The 17,681-nt window shown below is 45.3% G+C and overlaps 1 protein-coding gene across 2 annotated transcripts; it reads right to left on the bottom strand.

Moving 5' to 3' along the window:
- Positions 1–5,336: 5,336 nt before the first annotated feature.
- LOC124226893 (uncharacterized) lies at positions 5,337–17,306 on the bottom strand. 2 transcript variants are annotated; one of them, XM_046640688.1, is made up of 5 exons: positions 17,185–17,306; positions 7,253–7,460; positions 7,040–7,166; positions 6,200–6,395; positions 5,337–5,565 (listed from the first exon to the last, which is right to left on the bottom strand). In XM_046640688.1, the coding sequence occupies exons 1-5, from the start codon at positions 17,232–17,234 to the stop codon at positions 5,433–5,435; spliced, it is 714 nt and encodes a 237-aa protein (XP_046496644.1). In that variant the 5' UTR covers positions 17,235–17,306; the 3' UTR covers positions 5,337–5,432. The 2 variants fall into 2 exon arrangements, with proteins under 2 accessions (XP_046496644.1, XP_046496645.1); XM_046640689.1 differs by having other exon boundaries at positions 5,337–5,575.
- Between the last annotated feature and the right edge of the window lie 375 nt (positions 17,307–17,681).

Raw genomic sequence — 17,681 nt, forward strand, 5'->3', positions numbered from 1 at the left:
ACGTTCACGTGAGAGAGCCTCAGGGAGCCCTTCTCCAGCCTTTTGAGACTGAGCATCGTTAAAGTGTTTTGCGAGATACAATCAGCTATAAACATCTGCCGAGCCCAGAGAACTTGGATGCCAGCTCAAGACAGAAGTATTCCGGGAAAGCTTCTCTTATCCCCACCTCCTTGCTTTCCAGCCTACTGTCTCTTCCCCACCTCGCTTTGATCCTGGGTGGGTCAGAACCCGTGGTCAGCAAAGCGTAGGAAGAGGGGGTAAATCTCACGTTGAGGAAGGAGTGCCGATATCTCCCCAGCTCTCTCTCCTCCTAGTGGCAGCCAGCCTAAGTCAGACCAAAACGAAGGGGCAGGAGAAGGGGCTTTAATCTTAAGTGAGGTGCAAAGATTGTGAGTTTTGACCATTACAGGAACCTGGACATTTGAATTACTAAAATGGAACTGATTTGCGGGACTTGAAGTGAACGGAGATTTTTTAATCATCTGAGAGAGACCAGAGAAGCCATGGGATCTGCCCTAAATTTCCTCTGAGGGATGAGGAAGAAAGAGGCCAAAGAGTGGGTTGGAACAGGCCGGGAGGGGGTGGGGGAGTGGCGTAGAGCTGTTGCTGTTGCCCATAGCAGCAGTCAGTGTAGCACAAGGACAACGAGTCAACATCCCCTGACCAACCGCAGAGCTGCTGGCGGCAGCCCCCTTGACATGGGTAAACAAAACTGACCCCTAAGCCATTCGCTGACTCCGAAGGGAATAACTGGGGAAGAGAGAGAGTTTAGGAAAATACCAGTACTCCCAGGTAATCAGTTAGGTGGCACTTCAGAGCTTTCAAATTTGGGGTACAGCTGTACTTCGGATACGTTTGCACCCAACCGTGGGTGATGCCAGGGGCTAAGGGCTACAGGTCATTGAGATTCGTCTCAACTGTAATTTCTACAAAGAGAGACTGTATTACTCTATTGCTGCCTAACAAATGACCCCAAACTCGACTGCTGGAAACAACCATGAACATTTACTCTCTCACGTAATTTTGTGGGCCTGGAAGGTGGGAACAGCCTGCGTAGGTGGTTCTGCTCAGGGCCTTTCAACCAGATATGTTCCTAGTGAAATAAGCAAGGTGCAGAGCCACGGAATATCATTATTTGTTTAAAAGGGGACGGGGCAGGAATATTTATATATATATTTGCAGGTATACATAAAATCTGTGAAAGTCACTCGAGAAACTGCTAATATGGCTTCCCTTCAGAGAGGGGAACTGAGTACTGGGGCATGAAGGCGAGTGAGAGACTCCATTTTATATCCTTTTTTATCTCTTGAATTTTGAAATATATGACTAATACTATTATTATTATATTATTATAATACTATTATAATACTATTACTATTATGGAAATAAATACTATTTCCAGGGGGAAAAAGAGTTTAAGCAAAAACAAAGAAAACAAAATGAGTAGCCCCAAAGTTGAGAAGTGATACCGTAGAAATGCAAAATTCTTTTATTTTAATAATTGAGATATAATTCACGTATCATAAAATTCACCATTTAAAATGTCCAGTCAGTGGCTTTTAGCATATACAGAAAGTTGCGAGACCATCACGTCTGTTTAACCCTGGGATGTTTTCATCGTTCCAGAGGTGGACCCGTATCCGTGAGCAGTCACTCTCCACGCCCCCTCTCCCTAGCCCTGGGTAACCATTAATCTGTTTTCTGTCTCTATGGATTTACCAACTCTGGATGTTTCACGTAAATGGAATCATATGACGTGTGGCTCTTTGCCACTGGCTTCTTTCACTTAGCAAAGTGTCTTCAAGGTTCATCCACATTGTAGTGTGTCAGAACTTCGTTCCTTTTTATGGCTGAATAATATTCCATTGTATGAAGATCTTCATTTTGTTTATCAATTGATGGACAGTTGGGATGTTTCTACTTTTGAATAACGTTGCAGAAATGCAAAATTTGGATCCATACTGATTCCAAGATTTCCTAATCCTCAAAACAAAAAGTGGGCAGTGCATACTGCCACATAATGGATATTTTCTATACTCATTTTAAGATACATTTAAAATACATTCTGGTCCAACTAGGAAAAAGTCAAAATTTCACTGAAGTCCCATCTTTCCTTTCCCATCCCGTGCATCTCCTCCCTCCGTCTGCTGTGCTCAGCTGCCCTCACCCTGGCTGCGTTCCCCAGCCCTCCCCTCCCCCTGCATAACACCTTTCTGCCTTTATGGGCAGGTTTTCATTCTCCCTCTGTCTGCCAACACGTATAAGCATCATCGCCAAATTAACTCATCCTGGAAAAAATTAAAAAGCTGGCACACCTGAGCTTTCTTTGAGTAATCATTTTTGCCATTAGCTCTCTGCCTGCTCACCAAGAGTTCTGTTGAAACTCGCCCTGCCCTCCTCCTCCGGCAAGTGTGAGGCTGTGGTATGTTTCAAGCCCAGGTTTACTAAGCCCCAAGGGCTACTCTTAACAGACATTAGGATCAGCAGCGACTGGACAGTGTTTAGCTCCAGATAAGATCTGGAGAAGCAGGAGGGAAGTTACTTGTGCAAACACACACACACACACACACACACACACAGTCATACACATTCCCTCCAGAGAAATCTCTTTGTCTGGAGTCTCTCCTGAGAGTCAGAGTACACACAGAAGATAAGAACTCAGACTCTTCTGCTGCCATCTCCGTCCATCTGTCCATCTGGTCTCCAGAGAGAATTCCACCGAAACGTGAGCACAGCCCTTATTTACAAGAGTGACGTCCTTGGGAGTGAAAGATCAGAGTTTCAGATCAACCCTCGCTCAGAAGTTGAGGTCATTCTGTTACACTGAATGACACTTGTTTGGATTTTTAAATTGTAAATGTTATTGTCCTATCAGTGGCTAAAGTGCTTTTTAATGGAATGCAGACATATAGCTCTGCCTTTATTCCCACTGCGGGAATGGCCAGCATGGTGTGTCTCCTTAACTACTGCAACAGTGCTAACGCTCTCTCTCCTCCCACCTGGCCAGTCCCACCATCTTCACAGCGACACAGGCTGATCTTCCTCCTGCATTTCCCTGTCAGTCAGCCCCCTGCTCTAAACCACGCTGTGTCTCCCTGGTACCAGCAGGACAATTCCTGATTCTTGGCTTGGCACACAGACACGTGAGACATGCCACCGGGGGTCCCTGTCTTTCAATGTCTCCCCACACACCTTTGACTCCAGCCAAACAGGGGGCTCACTCTCCCCTGAACACCCCAAACACATGCTGGCCCCTCGCCTGGGCTCCAACCACACTCTCTACTCTCTACCTACGATGCTCCTTCTTTCCTTGTTCAACAAATATTTACAGAGGCCCCACTATGTGCCATGACACAGCCAACGAAGGCAGCAGATGAGGAGTCGGGCAGTTCTGACGCAGTGTGAGAAGGGGGATGGGGGGAGAGCAGGGTTCTGAGGACAGTACGCCAGTGGGTTGGGGGACCGGGAGGAGTTCAGCAGCCACACTTACTGAGGCTTTGCCACAACTGTTAGGAGTGGTTATCCCCGTCCTACAGAGGGGGAGGCTGAGAGCCAGCGAGTGGCAGCGGTCTACAAGCGGCTGGCTGCTCTGCTGCGTCTCATGCCGAGGTGGCCCCCTCCGCCAGCCTCCCCAGATCAGACAGACCTAAGCAATGGCTCCTGGCGACAGAAGCTCTTACCTTCTGCCTTTCGTTTGGCAAGCAGTGGCACAGACCCTTGTTCTGTGCAGTGTTTTTAAACTTTGTGTGCGTGTTACATCTTGTCTCCCCAGCTGGCTGTGTCCCTGTGGGCCGGGCATCGTTTCATACAGGCTCTTTTGTACCAAGTAGGCAGCCAATAAATATCTGCTGAATGAATAAGTGAATGAATGTACTCAGAGCACTTAGTTATCTCTCCAAAATCATCCATCCAAAAAATAACTTTACAAAACAGAGATAATTGCTCTTTCCTACTTCACAGGGAGTGCTGAATAGATTAATTCATTTCTGTCCCTCATGAGACTCAGATCTCAGATGAAAAGCACTAAATCGTGCTGGCTGAAAAAAAGGCTTATAAAAAATATATATTTCACCTCGTAATAGGGGCCTTGACTACTCTCCTTTAATAAGCATATCATCTCATTTAAACTCAAAACACACAGGGTAGAAAGCATAGAATAAGCGGGGGAAACATAATTTTTTCCTTTCTAAATGTGATTTCTCTTTTTTGCCGAGTCCAGAATGATTTCCAGGCTCTGGGCGTATGCTGCCAAAATCAGAAGAAATGTACAAAGCAACGCTGGGCTCAGAGTTGGCCCTTCCTGAAGGGTGGGTGGCCGGGCTCCTCCAAACCTCTGGCTGAGCTTCTCACTCAGCAATTAAGGCTGCCGGAGCTCCGCCCAGACCCCAAGCACCCTCCAGCTTTTGTCTCTGGGAGAAAATGCTGCTGAGCACCGAGGAAATCTGCGAGGAGATTAAAAATAATTGAGGGAGATGCACAGTTTTGCTGTCCTTGCCCTCCCTTCTGGGCGTGGGGCTGCCTGCTCCGGGATGCCTCGTGCAGAGTGGGAGGTGGCCTTTGGGGGAGACCTGGGCTTGGTTGACCACACCCTTCTTTAAGGCTACCCTCCCTCTGTCTGGCGACACCACGCCCTCCCCTCTCTGACTGCCTCTTCTTGTCAGTGTGCCTGTCTCCTCCACCTTCTCCCACTCCCATGCTCACTGTCCTACCTGCCTTCAAGGTGGAAAGCAAGTCCCCTTTCCTTCTGTACTCACACTCTGCCGGAGCAACTCATTTGTTCCTACAGGGTCAAATGCCTTCCTTCCCCAAGGGGCAACCCCCAAATCTCCACATCCAGGAACACACTTGCCTGCTGAGAGCATCACTCATTATGCCCCCAACGTATCTCCCTCTCTCTCCCCAGCCTAGTCCTCTCCACATCTCCCATCCTCATGAGTTGCACCACTGCTTACTCTGCTACCGTTGGAGCCAGAAACCTGGGTGTCATCAAGACACCTCTTCTCTACGGCTACAGCTATATGCTGTCAAGTCTAACCCTTCCCATGCCAACTACCACCGCCTTAGTTCAGGCCCCACTTTCTCTCTCATTAGCCTCCAAGTGGCTTCTCTGTCTCCAATCTCTTGCCCAGCCCAATCCCCACATTTTGGCCAAAGGCATATTTCTAAAATGCCAATCTGTTGATGTTCTCTCTCTACGTATATTCCTTCAGTGGAACTGCGCTGCCTAAAGCAGTGGTTTCTAAATGTGCTTAATGACCACCCAAGGGGGGTCGTGTGTTCACCGAAAGACAAGGCAACAGTCCAGAGGCAAGGCGGTAGGAGAGAAAGGGCTTTATTACAGCTTGCCAGCAAGGTAGATGATGGGGGACTAATGTCCAAAAGAACCATCTCAAAACTACAAAATCTTCAGGCTGTTATATAAGGCAAACGGGCTAAAAGGGAGGGAGGGGTCTTGGAATGTCGACCATCTGCTGCGGCAGACCTTGAGACACCATATCATCTCTTTCTCCTGTCACCAGTGATGGATACCAGCATAGCATTTTCTTCCCAGAGGTCGTTACATTCCTGAGGAAAACTTAAAGAACACAGTTATTGCCTTATAGCAGCAGGGAGGTATATGCATAAGCAAGGGCCACAAAACTAACAGAGCATGCACATCTTCACCGAGACGGGTGCTCAATCACCTAGGCTGTGCGCAACTAAAGTACTTCTAAAGGGGGCTGGTGAGTCAGGGTCATACATAGTTACAACATGGCTTCCTTCTACAAGATGGCTTCTCTTATGCTAACTTTCAACTGGGCCGGTTTTAACTGACTCAGTGTCACCAACAATTTCCCCCTGTCAGTTATACCCCGGGCATAATCATATGTTTGTGTAGGGAATAGGGCCACCATGTTCAATCTGGCTACCTGGCTACTTCCTGCTGGATCAGGGTGACATAAGGGGACCATAGCATGGACGAGAGTCACTCTCTTCTTAAAATGAGCCCGGGGGGGGGGGGGGGGGGGGGGGGGGGGGGGGGGCGGTTTGTGGTGCTACTGACCCGGAAACCTTGGTGGTCAAGGTAGATATACATTTCACTCCCAATCTAATAACTCAGTATATCGAGAGACTTAGTAAGGGGAGGCCCCCTTTTATTATGCCAACAAGGATCGATACCCAGCTGGTATCTAAGAGAAGAGGTGAGTAAACCAGTCACCTGGATCCAAGAGAAAAGGGATTTAATGGTCTACAGTGGCATGTATCCAGGGGCTCGTTCCCGTATTTGATGAATGCTGGCTTCCACATGAGAAGTATTGACGCAGGTGCAGCAGGTGGTGACAGCCGCCACGCATACACCGCCTTGTTCAGCACGAGGTAATCCAGAGCTGTTCTGTTATCTAAAACCACCTTAGCTAAAGAGTCGAGAGAAGTTTCTAAGTTACTAAGAGAGTTAGCAGTTTCATTAGCCATAATTTCAAGGCTGTGGGATAAATCTCAGAGAACATCCTCATGGGCAGCTACTCCCCACCAGGGCTGAAGACTACATCCAAAGAAGTAAGCGTCACCAGCAGGAATTCCACCGGGCAGGGCTCGGTGCCCATTAAAGTGGAAGAATAGTTCCCAGTTGGTTTCAGTTTCCCTAAACCACACAATGGGACCCACAGGAAACAAAGAACTTAAAATGCAATGCAAGGTGACGGTGTCACCACGCATAACATAGAGTACCTTTTTTTGTTGAATAATCTGGGGTTCCTTAGTGACCGATGTGAAGGTCCATGGGTGAGATCTTTTGTTTGAAAGGGACAGTGAGGAGTCCCTTAGTTCTTGATGGCCAAACTCATATGTAGGAATTTCGATCAGGGTGGTTATACATAAGGGCAGTGCATTATTTACTGGAGGGGACATAACATATTTATGATATTCCCTTTTTAAGGGAATGGTGAGGCAGGGAATAGTTCCCTGTTTTTCAGTGGGAAATGGAGCTATCCTGATCTGATCGATAACTCTTTACCAGTCTTTTGGTCCAGCTTGGGGGCGGCTGGGAAAAGTTACATACAGGCTGCACCAAATGGTCCCATGTCCAAGATTGGAAGAGGGCTTGGGATGGCAGATCCAGCAGTCTGTGACACTGGTCGTGGATGCCATAGCCTGGGTGATGCGGATCGAAGCATTGTCTTCCCAGGCTAGGGTGATAACAAGGAAAGAAAGTGAGCATAAAAGACTAAGGCTTCTTCTTGAATACATATTTTAGCTTTCCAATGGGTTCAACCTGCCAGTCAAGAGGCCAGTCAACTTGTCTGTCAAGAGGTGTACTCTCCTGTGGGATTGGAGCCACTTCTATTCCAGAGTGGTGCACCCACGGTTTCACTCCAGCGAGTCTGACGGATGAGTGTGTGGTTAGCAGTACGTCAAAAGGGCCTGTCCATCTCGCTGCCAGTTGGTTCTCAGGTGCTGTTCCCTCCAGGTCTTCAGTAGCACTTGGTCACCAGGATGGAAGGGATGTAAAGGCACATCAGAGGGGTATGTTGACTTGTTAGAAAAAACTCATGAATAGATGTTAGTATGGCACTTAGCGATTTAACGTAAGTCACAAGTGTAACATCCTCTAGGGCCTCAGGTGACTTGCCTGAGAAAGAAGAAACCTGAAAAGGACAGCCATATAAAATTTCAAAGGGGCTTAATTTGAGCCTGCTTTGGGAGGAAGTTTGTCAAAAATACCAAAAGGTTTTAAAATACTTGCTCAAATAGGAAACAATGTTTAGTTATCCATTCAATCAAGGTGACAAACAGAAACAGTCAAAAAACAAAAAACCTTAATAGAGAGACCTGTCTTTTTTGAACATAGGAAATTATTTTAACCAAAACATAGATTTTCTGTCTTCTCAGTACACTTACTCAAAAATGAAGAAAAACATTTTATAACCTCTTTATCAAGAACAGAATAAAAGTTCAAGAAAAGTATCCTTTTAAGAGAGAAAACCAGGGGCCAGCTCCATGGCTGAGTGGTTGAGTTCGCTCGCTCCTCTTCCATGGCCCAGGGTTTCACCGGTCTAGATCCTGGGCGTGGACATGTCACGGCTTATCAAGCCATGCTGAGGTGGCGTCCCACATGCCACAACTGGAAGGACCCACAACTAAAAATATACAGCTATGTGCTGGGGGGATTTGAGGAGAAAAAGGAAAAACAAAATCTTTAAAAAAAAAAAAAGAGAGAGAAAACTAAATTCTAATTTTTGTACCAACTTACTCTTTATATTAAAACTCATTTATTTAATTAAATTCATTTTGATCTTAGCCAACTTGACCATGCATAAACTCTTTCCTCAAGGTTCTTCCTCCATAAACCTTTTATAACTTTCTTTTTACATTCAGAATTTGTCCCAAGTCTTTGTTTTCTTTCTTCTTTCCTAGTACTTTAGGACAAATTTATCTTTCTTAACAAAACAAACAAAAATATTTCTATTCTTTATACCTTCTTTACTGAAAACATACATTTTTACTTTCCTTGTATACAGACTTTTTAGAAACAGGTTTTCTCATAGAAAATTTTTCAGCATGCACAAAACATGTTTTTCAATAAACTTAACATCTTTGTTTCTCTGAGCTAAGAAAGCAAAGGCAGACAAATCTATGCTTAGTAATCAATTTCTAATATGTAATCCTATGTGGAAATGACCTAGATACTCAACAAATTTTTTTTAAAGGAATTTCCGTTCTTTTTTCTTTTTTTTCCTAAGATTGGCACCTGAGCTAACAACTGTTGCCAATCTTCTTTTTTTTTTTTCTGCTTTATCTTCCCCCCCCCCCCCCCCCCCATACATAGTTGTATATCTTAGTTGCAGGTCCTTCTAGTTGTGGGACGTGGGACGCCGCCTCAATGTGGCCTGACGAGCGGTGCCATGTCCACACCCAGGATCTGAACCCTGGGCCGCCGCAGCGGAGCACGCGAACTTAACCACTTGGCCACGGAGCCAGCCCCCTCAACAAATTTTTATCATTTAAGTCAATATAGTAAAACTCTAAAGTTTCAAGTTACCAAAAAAGATTTTAGAAGCTATTTTTCAAGCATATATACCATAAAACGTAATTATTATACCCAAAAACTCTTACCCATTTTCATTTATCTAAATCATTTGTTCCCAACAATTATGTTTAGATTCCTCTCAAAAACTTCGTGAGACATTAGACAAAATTAACTATCACTTTAAGCTATTATTTTGCTGACAAAATTGTAACAGGGGTAACATGAGCTTATTTGACTAGTAAATCCAGGCTGCACGTCTGCATCATATCTAAGGCTGATAACTTGAGGACATGTCTATTTTAATCAAACCAATAAACTTAAGCTTTTATTTACCAAAGACCATTTTATATTATGTTAATTTGAAAGACATTTGGGTTAGTTTCTATTACATTTAGAAATAATTTATGTGAATGCTTACTTTAAGCCAATTAAACAGAGCTTTCCATCAGGAGATAAAATATCACAGATATGTAACATACACATACACACAAAGACTCTAGAGTTATCATTTTAAAACTTTAGGACAGGGGCCAGGCCCGTGGCTGAGTGATTAAGTTCTTGCGCTCTGCTACAGGCGGCCCAGGGTTTCGTTGGTTCAAATCCTGGGCACGGACATGGCACCGCTTGTTGGGCCATGCTGAGGCGGCATCCCATATGCCACAACTAGAAGGACCCACAACTAAGAACACACAACTATGTACCTGGGGGCTTTGGGGAGAAAAAGGAAAAAAAAATCTTAAAAAAAATACTTTAGGACAATGCACACCTTTAAAAGTCTGCACAAGGCATTTAACAACGGTCCTCTTTTTAAGTGTGCAATTTAACTCTAGACCAATTTATCTATCTTAGCGGGGTGGCCTTTATTATCTTTTTAGCACCTGATACTAGCCTCTAGTTTTTTTATTTTTTAAAATTTTTTCTTTTTCTCCCAAAGCCCCCCAGTACATAGTTGCATATTTTTTTTTAGTTGTGGGTTCTTCTAGTTGTGGCATGTGGGATGCCGCCTCAGCATGGCCTGACAAGCAGTGCCATGTCCGCGCCCAGGATTCGAACCGGTGAAGCAGAGTGTGCAAACTTAACCACTCAGCCACGGGGCCGGCCCCTAGGCTCTAGTTTTTATCTCATGTGGGGTGGGCTCCAGCAACCCTACTGACTTCCCTTCCAATGTTTAACTAACATTGTCTGACCATCTACTTAGATTTAGCCCCAGTGGGCTCTGCTTGGGGACACACAGTGCATTCTCCATTCCAATATGCAGAGATGGACAGACACACAGACACAGACAGGATCCCAAACAGAACAGACAGGTGCACCCAACAGATTCCAGGTAGTCCTCCACTATGTCTCCTGTCAGTTAGTGCCCAGACTCAGATGGGATATCCCCCTGGGATTTCCCCTACAAGAGACAGGGAGCTCATGGCAGGCCTGGCCGAGGAGACTCACCTACTCCAGATTGAGACCATCAACTCACTAGAAGCAAAACAAACAACAAATCTAGAGCCTCTTTCCTTGCCACAAGAACAATGTGCCTAGGGCCAGCAGTGCCAGGTCAGACAGAAAGCACTGGGGACAGTCCCTAGGGCAAGTCACCTAGGCAGCTATTGGTCTGCTTCCTAGGAGGGGCCAAAATAAAAAAATGGTAAGGAAAGGGGCTTTTATTATCGAAAGGCAGCCAGATGAGGAGATGGGGGCTAAAAAACTCAGATCTACCTCCTTGAAGGGAAAAAGGCAGGGGATTTTATTTGGGGTTTTAGGTAGGGGAGGAGGAGCATGTGGCTTGCTAGTTGGCACTTTCCCACTGGCCCTGTGAGGTGGTTTGCAGGAAAGGGGGTGGCGAGATAAGGGAATCTGCTGATGAGTGTCCTTGGTTGTCTGTCTCCATGATAGATGGTGGATTCTGGCACCAGGAAACTGAGAAGTTGGGGTCTGGGAAGCTTCAGTTTCTTGATATTCTCTGGACATCAGTTTCCCTGTCATAAACTTCAAGGACCTGCAATCAGTCACATGTTTAGTGTGAGCCCAGTGCAAGGCCACATGGGCTTGAACAATGTGTAACTTCTATTTGCCTGAAGCTCAGGGATACAAAGTTAAAGAAACTGATATTTGCATATGAATATAACTAAAGAAGCAGGGGAAGGGGACAGGTGCCTTTGCTTTTAACCCCATATATGCTGGGTTAAATGTAGGGGAACTGATAGCAGGGTAGGTTATCAGTTAATAGACCTGAGAGCTGTTAAAAAATAGAGATGCAGAGGACCCAAGAAAGGCAGAGCCAGAGTTTCCAAGGCATCATAGGCAGTGAGGCCTGCCATGGACCTGATTGTGCAAATCACTTGCCTAAAAAATCAGCTCCAAATTCCTTTAAGACCTTGGCCCCACACTCATCCTATTCTTGAACCAGCCATAATGATTTCACTTCCCCAAAGGTGTCCCCAAAATTCTCTGCCCGTGCTATTCTGCTTGGTGGATGCCCTCTCCAACTGAAGGCTTCCTTATGCTCCCAGGCAAAATCAATTCCATCCTCCTTTGGGACTCCTCTGTACCTTGTAGTCAAGAAAACCCCCACTATATCACTTATTGCATTGTACCTATATTGCATTTTTTAAAAAAGATGTCTCTCTGTCTCTGGCTAGACTACAGACTAACTTCTTAAGGAAAGTCTTAAAGAGCTTTGCATCCCTCAACTCCTAGCACAGGGCTGGCACATAATTGGTTCTTAATAAATATTTATCAAAGGCATGACTATCAAATGCATGAAGATGAATATGAGAAAACCCATTCTTTCCTCATATGGAATTTTATAGAAGTGGTATAATATGAAGGGACTACAGTTTTCAGTTTCTGAAGTTTTACAATTTCTGAAACCCAGAAACTTTCCATTTTCTGCCTGAAGTCTAAAATCTCCACGTCATCACTGTGTAGGGAAGAAGACATTCCCTCTACCCACTCTGGGTCCTTCTGACCAGGCTACAAATTAAATTCACATGACACAGAGTAACAGGAAAAAATTAAACAAAGCTTTATAACATGTATACATGGGAGAGACTCAGGAAGACTCAGCACCTCACCAAAATGGCAGAGGTTCTCATCTTAAATACCATCTTCAGCTACACAGGAGGACGTTGGGGTTGGGGGAGTCAATTATAGGAGATGACCAGAAAAGCACAGTAAACAACAGTAAGGTTATTACACAGATTTAAGTCTTTCCCTTCCACGCTGATAAGAGTTTTTAGAGATAAGGTCATTCTCCCTTCTTCCTGGTACAGAGAGGGAGACACCTTTACAGATGGAGATTTCCCTTACAAATGTAAACGTCTCTTACAAAGGGTAACTTCCACTTTTCAGAGTTTCTGTCATGACTGCAGTTTTTAAAAGTAACCAGCCCAAAATAATCCTCATGCCAAAGAGACAGATTTTGGGTTGGCCAATTCCAGTCACCCACAAATACAAGCCTTGTTTTCCTAGGATCCTCAACTAAAACCACCAGGCAGGGGCTAGCCAGGTGGTGCAGTGGTTAAGTTCGCACATTTTGCTTTGGTGGCCTTGGGTTCACTGGTTCGGATCCCGGGTGGGGACCTATGCACTGCCTGGGAAGCCATGCTGTGGTAGGCATCCCACATATGAAGTAGAGGAAGATGGGCATGTGCGTTAGCTCAGGGCCAGTCTTCCTCAGCAGAAAGAGGAGGATTGGCGGCAGATGTTAGCTCAGGGCTAATCTTCCTCAAAAACAAAAAACGAAAAAACCACCAGGCAGTGGTGTACTTAGGGGAGGGAGCCATCAGCTTGGGCACAGATAACAAGGGACGGCTTTTTCTGTGCCGATTTTAAGGACTGTAAAAAGCAATGACAACTCCCTCTGCTTTTCATGATCACCATGTGCCAGCGAACTGTAAAAAGCAATGACAACTCCCTCTGCTTTTCATTATCACCATGTGCTAGCAATTCCAAATATGGGTGATAAAACTCTCCTGGTCCCCCTGATCCCCAAGGAATCCTGTCCTCTTGGATTCTTTTTTTCATTGTCATAAGTGAAGATATGTAGGCTCTTTAAAGCTTTACCAATTAAAAGAGAGAGACCAGAAAAAGCCACTGATCTATGATTCCATACCGCCTCTCCTTTACCTTCCTTGGCCTGCTCGAAAAGATTCTCGAGAGAAATGGAGATAAAAGAATTAGGCATTCATCTGTTGATGAAAATAATCCATAACCAATCTATAAATGAAAATTAGGGTGAGTCTATTATGAACCAGATCTGAGGAGTAGGCTAGCCTGGGGCCTTCCTTCCCAAAGGAAGGGCGGGCACCAAAGAAGTGGGGTGTACAGAGTGGTTATATACCCTGTTGGAACAAAGAGCACACATCACATATGATAGGAATGCCCCTTTTACAACAGTCACGAGATTGCCCAGCCAGTACAGCACAGCTCCTCACACAGCAGGTAGCAGGTCTGTTGTCTCAAGCTGGGTGGTCACAGGTGGGCACAGCAATCAGTTCCTGGCCTAGGGAGAGATGCTCATCCTTAAGGAAATGCCACTGTGGGGGAAGTTGCACCTTTATCTTAAGGCCATTTGTTCTTGTCTGTGGGACACAGCAAATGTTTAAAGCAGATATACCATGCATGCTCAACGGCAATGTCAAGCCCTTTTGGAAAAACAAAGTCAGGCCGAATTAGGTTTACACCAAATGGCTTCCTCACATGCTCCAATATCCTATTGCTCGCCATTTGTTTGTCACATCTAAATATAATAATTTCCCTTTCTCTTACCTGCTCGCACCAATGAAATAAAAGATTTCTAGGCTATTTCTGCAATGTTTGTTTATCCTTAACTAAATTAAAGAATTGTTAGAATATGCCATGTAGTTCTGGGTGAAGATATGTGATAAGCACACATCTAATTTCATTGCCTCCTGAAATGCACAAAGCAAGACAAAAACAAAACCAGCGCAGGGACAGGGAGACTGAGAGAGGAGACAAAATGAAGCTTGGAAGCTGGAAGACAGATGGAGCGGTGGTAGTGACTTGGCTGAATTAACGGGGAAGGCTGAAAACAACCTGATTTACACCTCGGGATCCTTAGGAGACTCATGAAGGGCAGCCCCAGGCATCTCAGGAACCAGGGGCACAGGAGCTGTGACTTTCATCCTAGGGAGGTCTGGGGTGAAAGCTGTTTGAGAAGCGGTTAAATCCATGGACCCCTCCCCGACTCCACGACTGCCCATCCTCCACGACCCCAGAGGGTGGGAGCTCTATTCTCAGGGGAAGGTGAAGGAGCGGCTTACCAGGCACTGGGCACAGGGAGAGTGAGGAGAATACTGAGCGGGAGGATGGCGTGAGTGTTTATGCACTGAGGAAAGAGGCGGTTAAGGCTTCCCCCTGCACCAGGCTTCCAGATGCTGGCAGCCAGGCTCTCACCTCCCAGCGGGATGCTGGGCTATCCTGTGTGCATGCATGTATGTGTGTGTGTGTGTGTGTGTGTGTGAGTGTGGTGTGCATGCTGGAGGGCACACACGCCTAACCTGAGCAGTCCAAAAGAAAGACCTAAAGATACCAATTTAGCAGCTCCCCATCAAAGGGCCCATCCAGATCACCCTAAAATGTTGTCTTCAGTCAACAAGCCCTATCTGTGTTCTCAGCAGGCCCAACCAAGCGCTTAGTCCCAGTTCTTAACTGTGAGCAGACCACCAAGGGTTAACAGACATTTGAGGAAAGCCTCAACAAAACAGAGTAGGGGTGGAGGTCGGGGGAGAAGCAACTTGGAGAGACTAGGACACTGCAAGGAGAAGATAACTTCCAGAACCCACTCAGGCAGTAAGAAAGAGAACTGACCGGCCCCCAGTCAGGGCCTCAAAACAGCATTTAAAAATATATATATATTTCAGAGATATAAGAGAGAAGAGGGTGTATTCATGAAAGAAGAATGGGATAATATTAAAAAGTTGCATTCAGAGAATTAAAAAAGAGCTACTGGAAATTAAGACTTTTCAGAAATCAAAAGTTCAAGATAAAATTGGAAGTCTCCCAGAGCAAAAACGTAGAAACAAAAAATGTCAGGGAGGGGCTGGCCCGGTGGTGTGGTGGTGAAGTTCCACATGCTCCACTTCGGCAGCCCAGGTTCACAGGTTTGGATCCTGGGTACCACTTGTCGGTGGCCATGCTGTGATGGCAACCCACCTACAAAATAGAGGCAGACTGGCACAGATGTTAGCTCGGGGCTAATCTTCCTCAAGCATAAAAAGAGGAGAATTCACAATAGATGTTAGCTCAGGGCGAATCTTCCTCAGCAAAAAATGAAAAAAAAAAAATTCAGGGAACTGGAGATCCCATATAGAAGAGAGGTGAAGGGAACCCCATGAGATGGTGAAGGGAAACCCCAGGATGCACAGGGCAACCAGACCAGAGAGCTTTCATGAAAATGAAATTGATAGGATGTTTGATGAAAATGAGCATTTTGGCAAGGGATCTAGACAATTAGCAGAGAGTTTGGGATCGAATTAGTCATAGCCACACACAATTAAAAAGCCAGTTGTTAGGAAAGAAAAATAATGGCTCAGGCTCTGCTCTGAGCAGCTGATACTCCCACTAGCATCAACACTGAAAGTGATGTACAATATAACTGTATGGGGAGGATGGGGAGGAGGAAGGGTGTGGGGGGAGGTGGTGCTGAGGCAGGAACAAGAGCTAAACCCTCATCTTCTATAGAAGAAGGAAAATAACTAACACCTTAGCCTGAAAAATAAAGCAATAGCAACACAAGCTTGTTAATGGGAGATAGGGAGGTAAATACCAAAAGAATCAACTAGAAGAACACAGCTGACACTAGCGAAGGGGAAACTGGGAAGAAGGGACATGGGGAAGACAAGTTTACCTAAGACTATTTTTTATTTAACTTGATTTAGTTGGCTTTTAAAAATAATGCATTTGACAAAAATTAAAACAAAGAAATATAGGATTTTGGGGCTGGTCCAGTGGCACAGTGGTTAAGTTTGCATGCTCTGCTTCAGCAGCCCTTTCAGATCCTGGGTATGGACCTACACACCACTCATCAAGCCATGCTGTGGTGGAATCTGACACAGAAGAAATAGAAGGATTTACAACTAGGATATACAACTATGTACTGAGGCTTTGGAGTGGAAAAAAAAGAGGAAGATTGGCAACAGATGTTAGCTCGGAGCCAATCTTCCTCACCGAAAAAAAAAAAGCTACCTAAAAAAAAGGAAATATGGGATTTATTTGAAAGAGGAAAAAAGTCTATTCCAAACTAAGCAACTTATTACTACAAAGTTTACATAATTTGTGTGTGTGTGTGAAGATTGGCCCTGAGCTAACATCTGTGCCAATCTTCCTCTATTTTACGTGGGATGCCTGCACAGCGTGGCTTGACTAGTGGTGCTAGGTCCACGCCCAGGATCCAGGCCTGAGAACCGCAGGCTGCAGAAGCAGAATGTGCAAACTTAGCTACTATACCACTGAGCCAGTCCCTAGACAATTTTATTTTTTTGAGGAAGATTAGCCCTGAGCTAACATCTGCCGCCAATCCTCCTCTTTCTGCTGAGAAAGACAGGCCCTGAGCTAACATCTGTGCCCATCTTCCTCTACTTTATATGTGGGACGCCTGCCACAGCATGGCTTGCCAAGTGGTGCCACGTCCACACCCGGGATCTGCACTGGTGAATACCAGGCCACTGAAGCAGAACATGTGAACTTAACCGCTGCACCACCGGGCCGGCCCCTAGACAATTTTTTTAAAGCCAAGAAATAGAATCCTCTGGCAAACGTGATTTTAGGCTAATACAAAAAAAGCGAGTCAAATTCTTCACCTTAAACAGGTGAAATTATTCAACTTCTGTAGAAGTTCATGACACATTTTTGAAAGAATGATAATTACATGAACTATCTGTAGAAAAGGCAAGTCAGGTGTAAATGCAGCATACTTTCTATCAATGCTTTTTACAGAACTGAAAGACGTCTTTGTCAAGGCCATTGTTTCATATTTCAGAACATACATAAAATTAAATAGCCCTTAGAAATTCTCAGCCCTGTAAGAAAACTTCCCCCAAATCTCTTGTCCTAATCAAGGTAAAAACTAATTTTTGGAATCAAAGAGTTAGAGGGGCCAGGAGGCCCTTTGAACTGCGAGTCTCTCAGCCAGCATTTGGGATATTAAGTCTTTGACCAACCTTTCTTTGAGGAACCTCACAGCAAGCGAACTAGCCACGCCACGAACCATAGGGAAGCACAGCCTTTCTTTTTTTCCTTTAGATGAACAGATTATCCTCAAGGCTCACACGTCAACCCGGGGTTTGGATTGATGGCCTCCTATCCTCACACCCCACCTTCCTCTTAGCTCAGAGATGTGGTAAAACCACCTGACCTAGCCATCCTGTTACTGCCTGTCCTTTCTGTACATGCATGGCCTCCCTCCTTCCCCTCCCAGGCTGCCTCCCGCCCCCACACCCCACAGACACACACCTGGCACTTGGGTCTATTTCTCAGACAAGTTGCTCCCAGAACAAGACTGAGAAACCGTAGGCTGGTCTTCTTCCTTCTCCCTTAAACCCGAGGCTGCCTCCTGAACTGTAAGAACAAGCGCCAGTTCGGGAGTTCGTCTGCCTTCCCACGTCCAGACCTGATTTCTGAAGACTTAAAGCCCGCTCCACAAATTTATAAGGCTACT

This window comes from Equus quagga, chromosome 15, assembly GCF_021613505.1.
Source record: "Equus quagga isolate Etosha38 chromosome 15, UCLA_HA_Equagga_1.0, whole genome shotgun sequence".
NCBI classification, from domain to species: domain Eukaryota; kingdom Metazoa; phylum Chordata; class Mammalia; order Perissodactyla; family Equidae; genus Equus; species Equus quagga.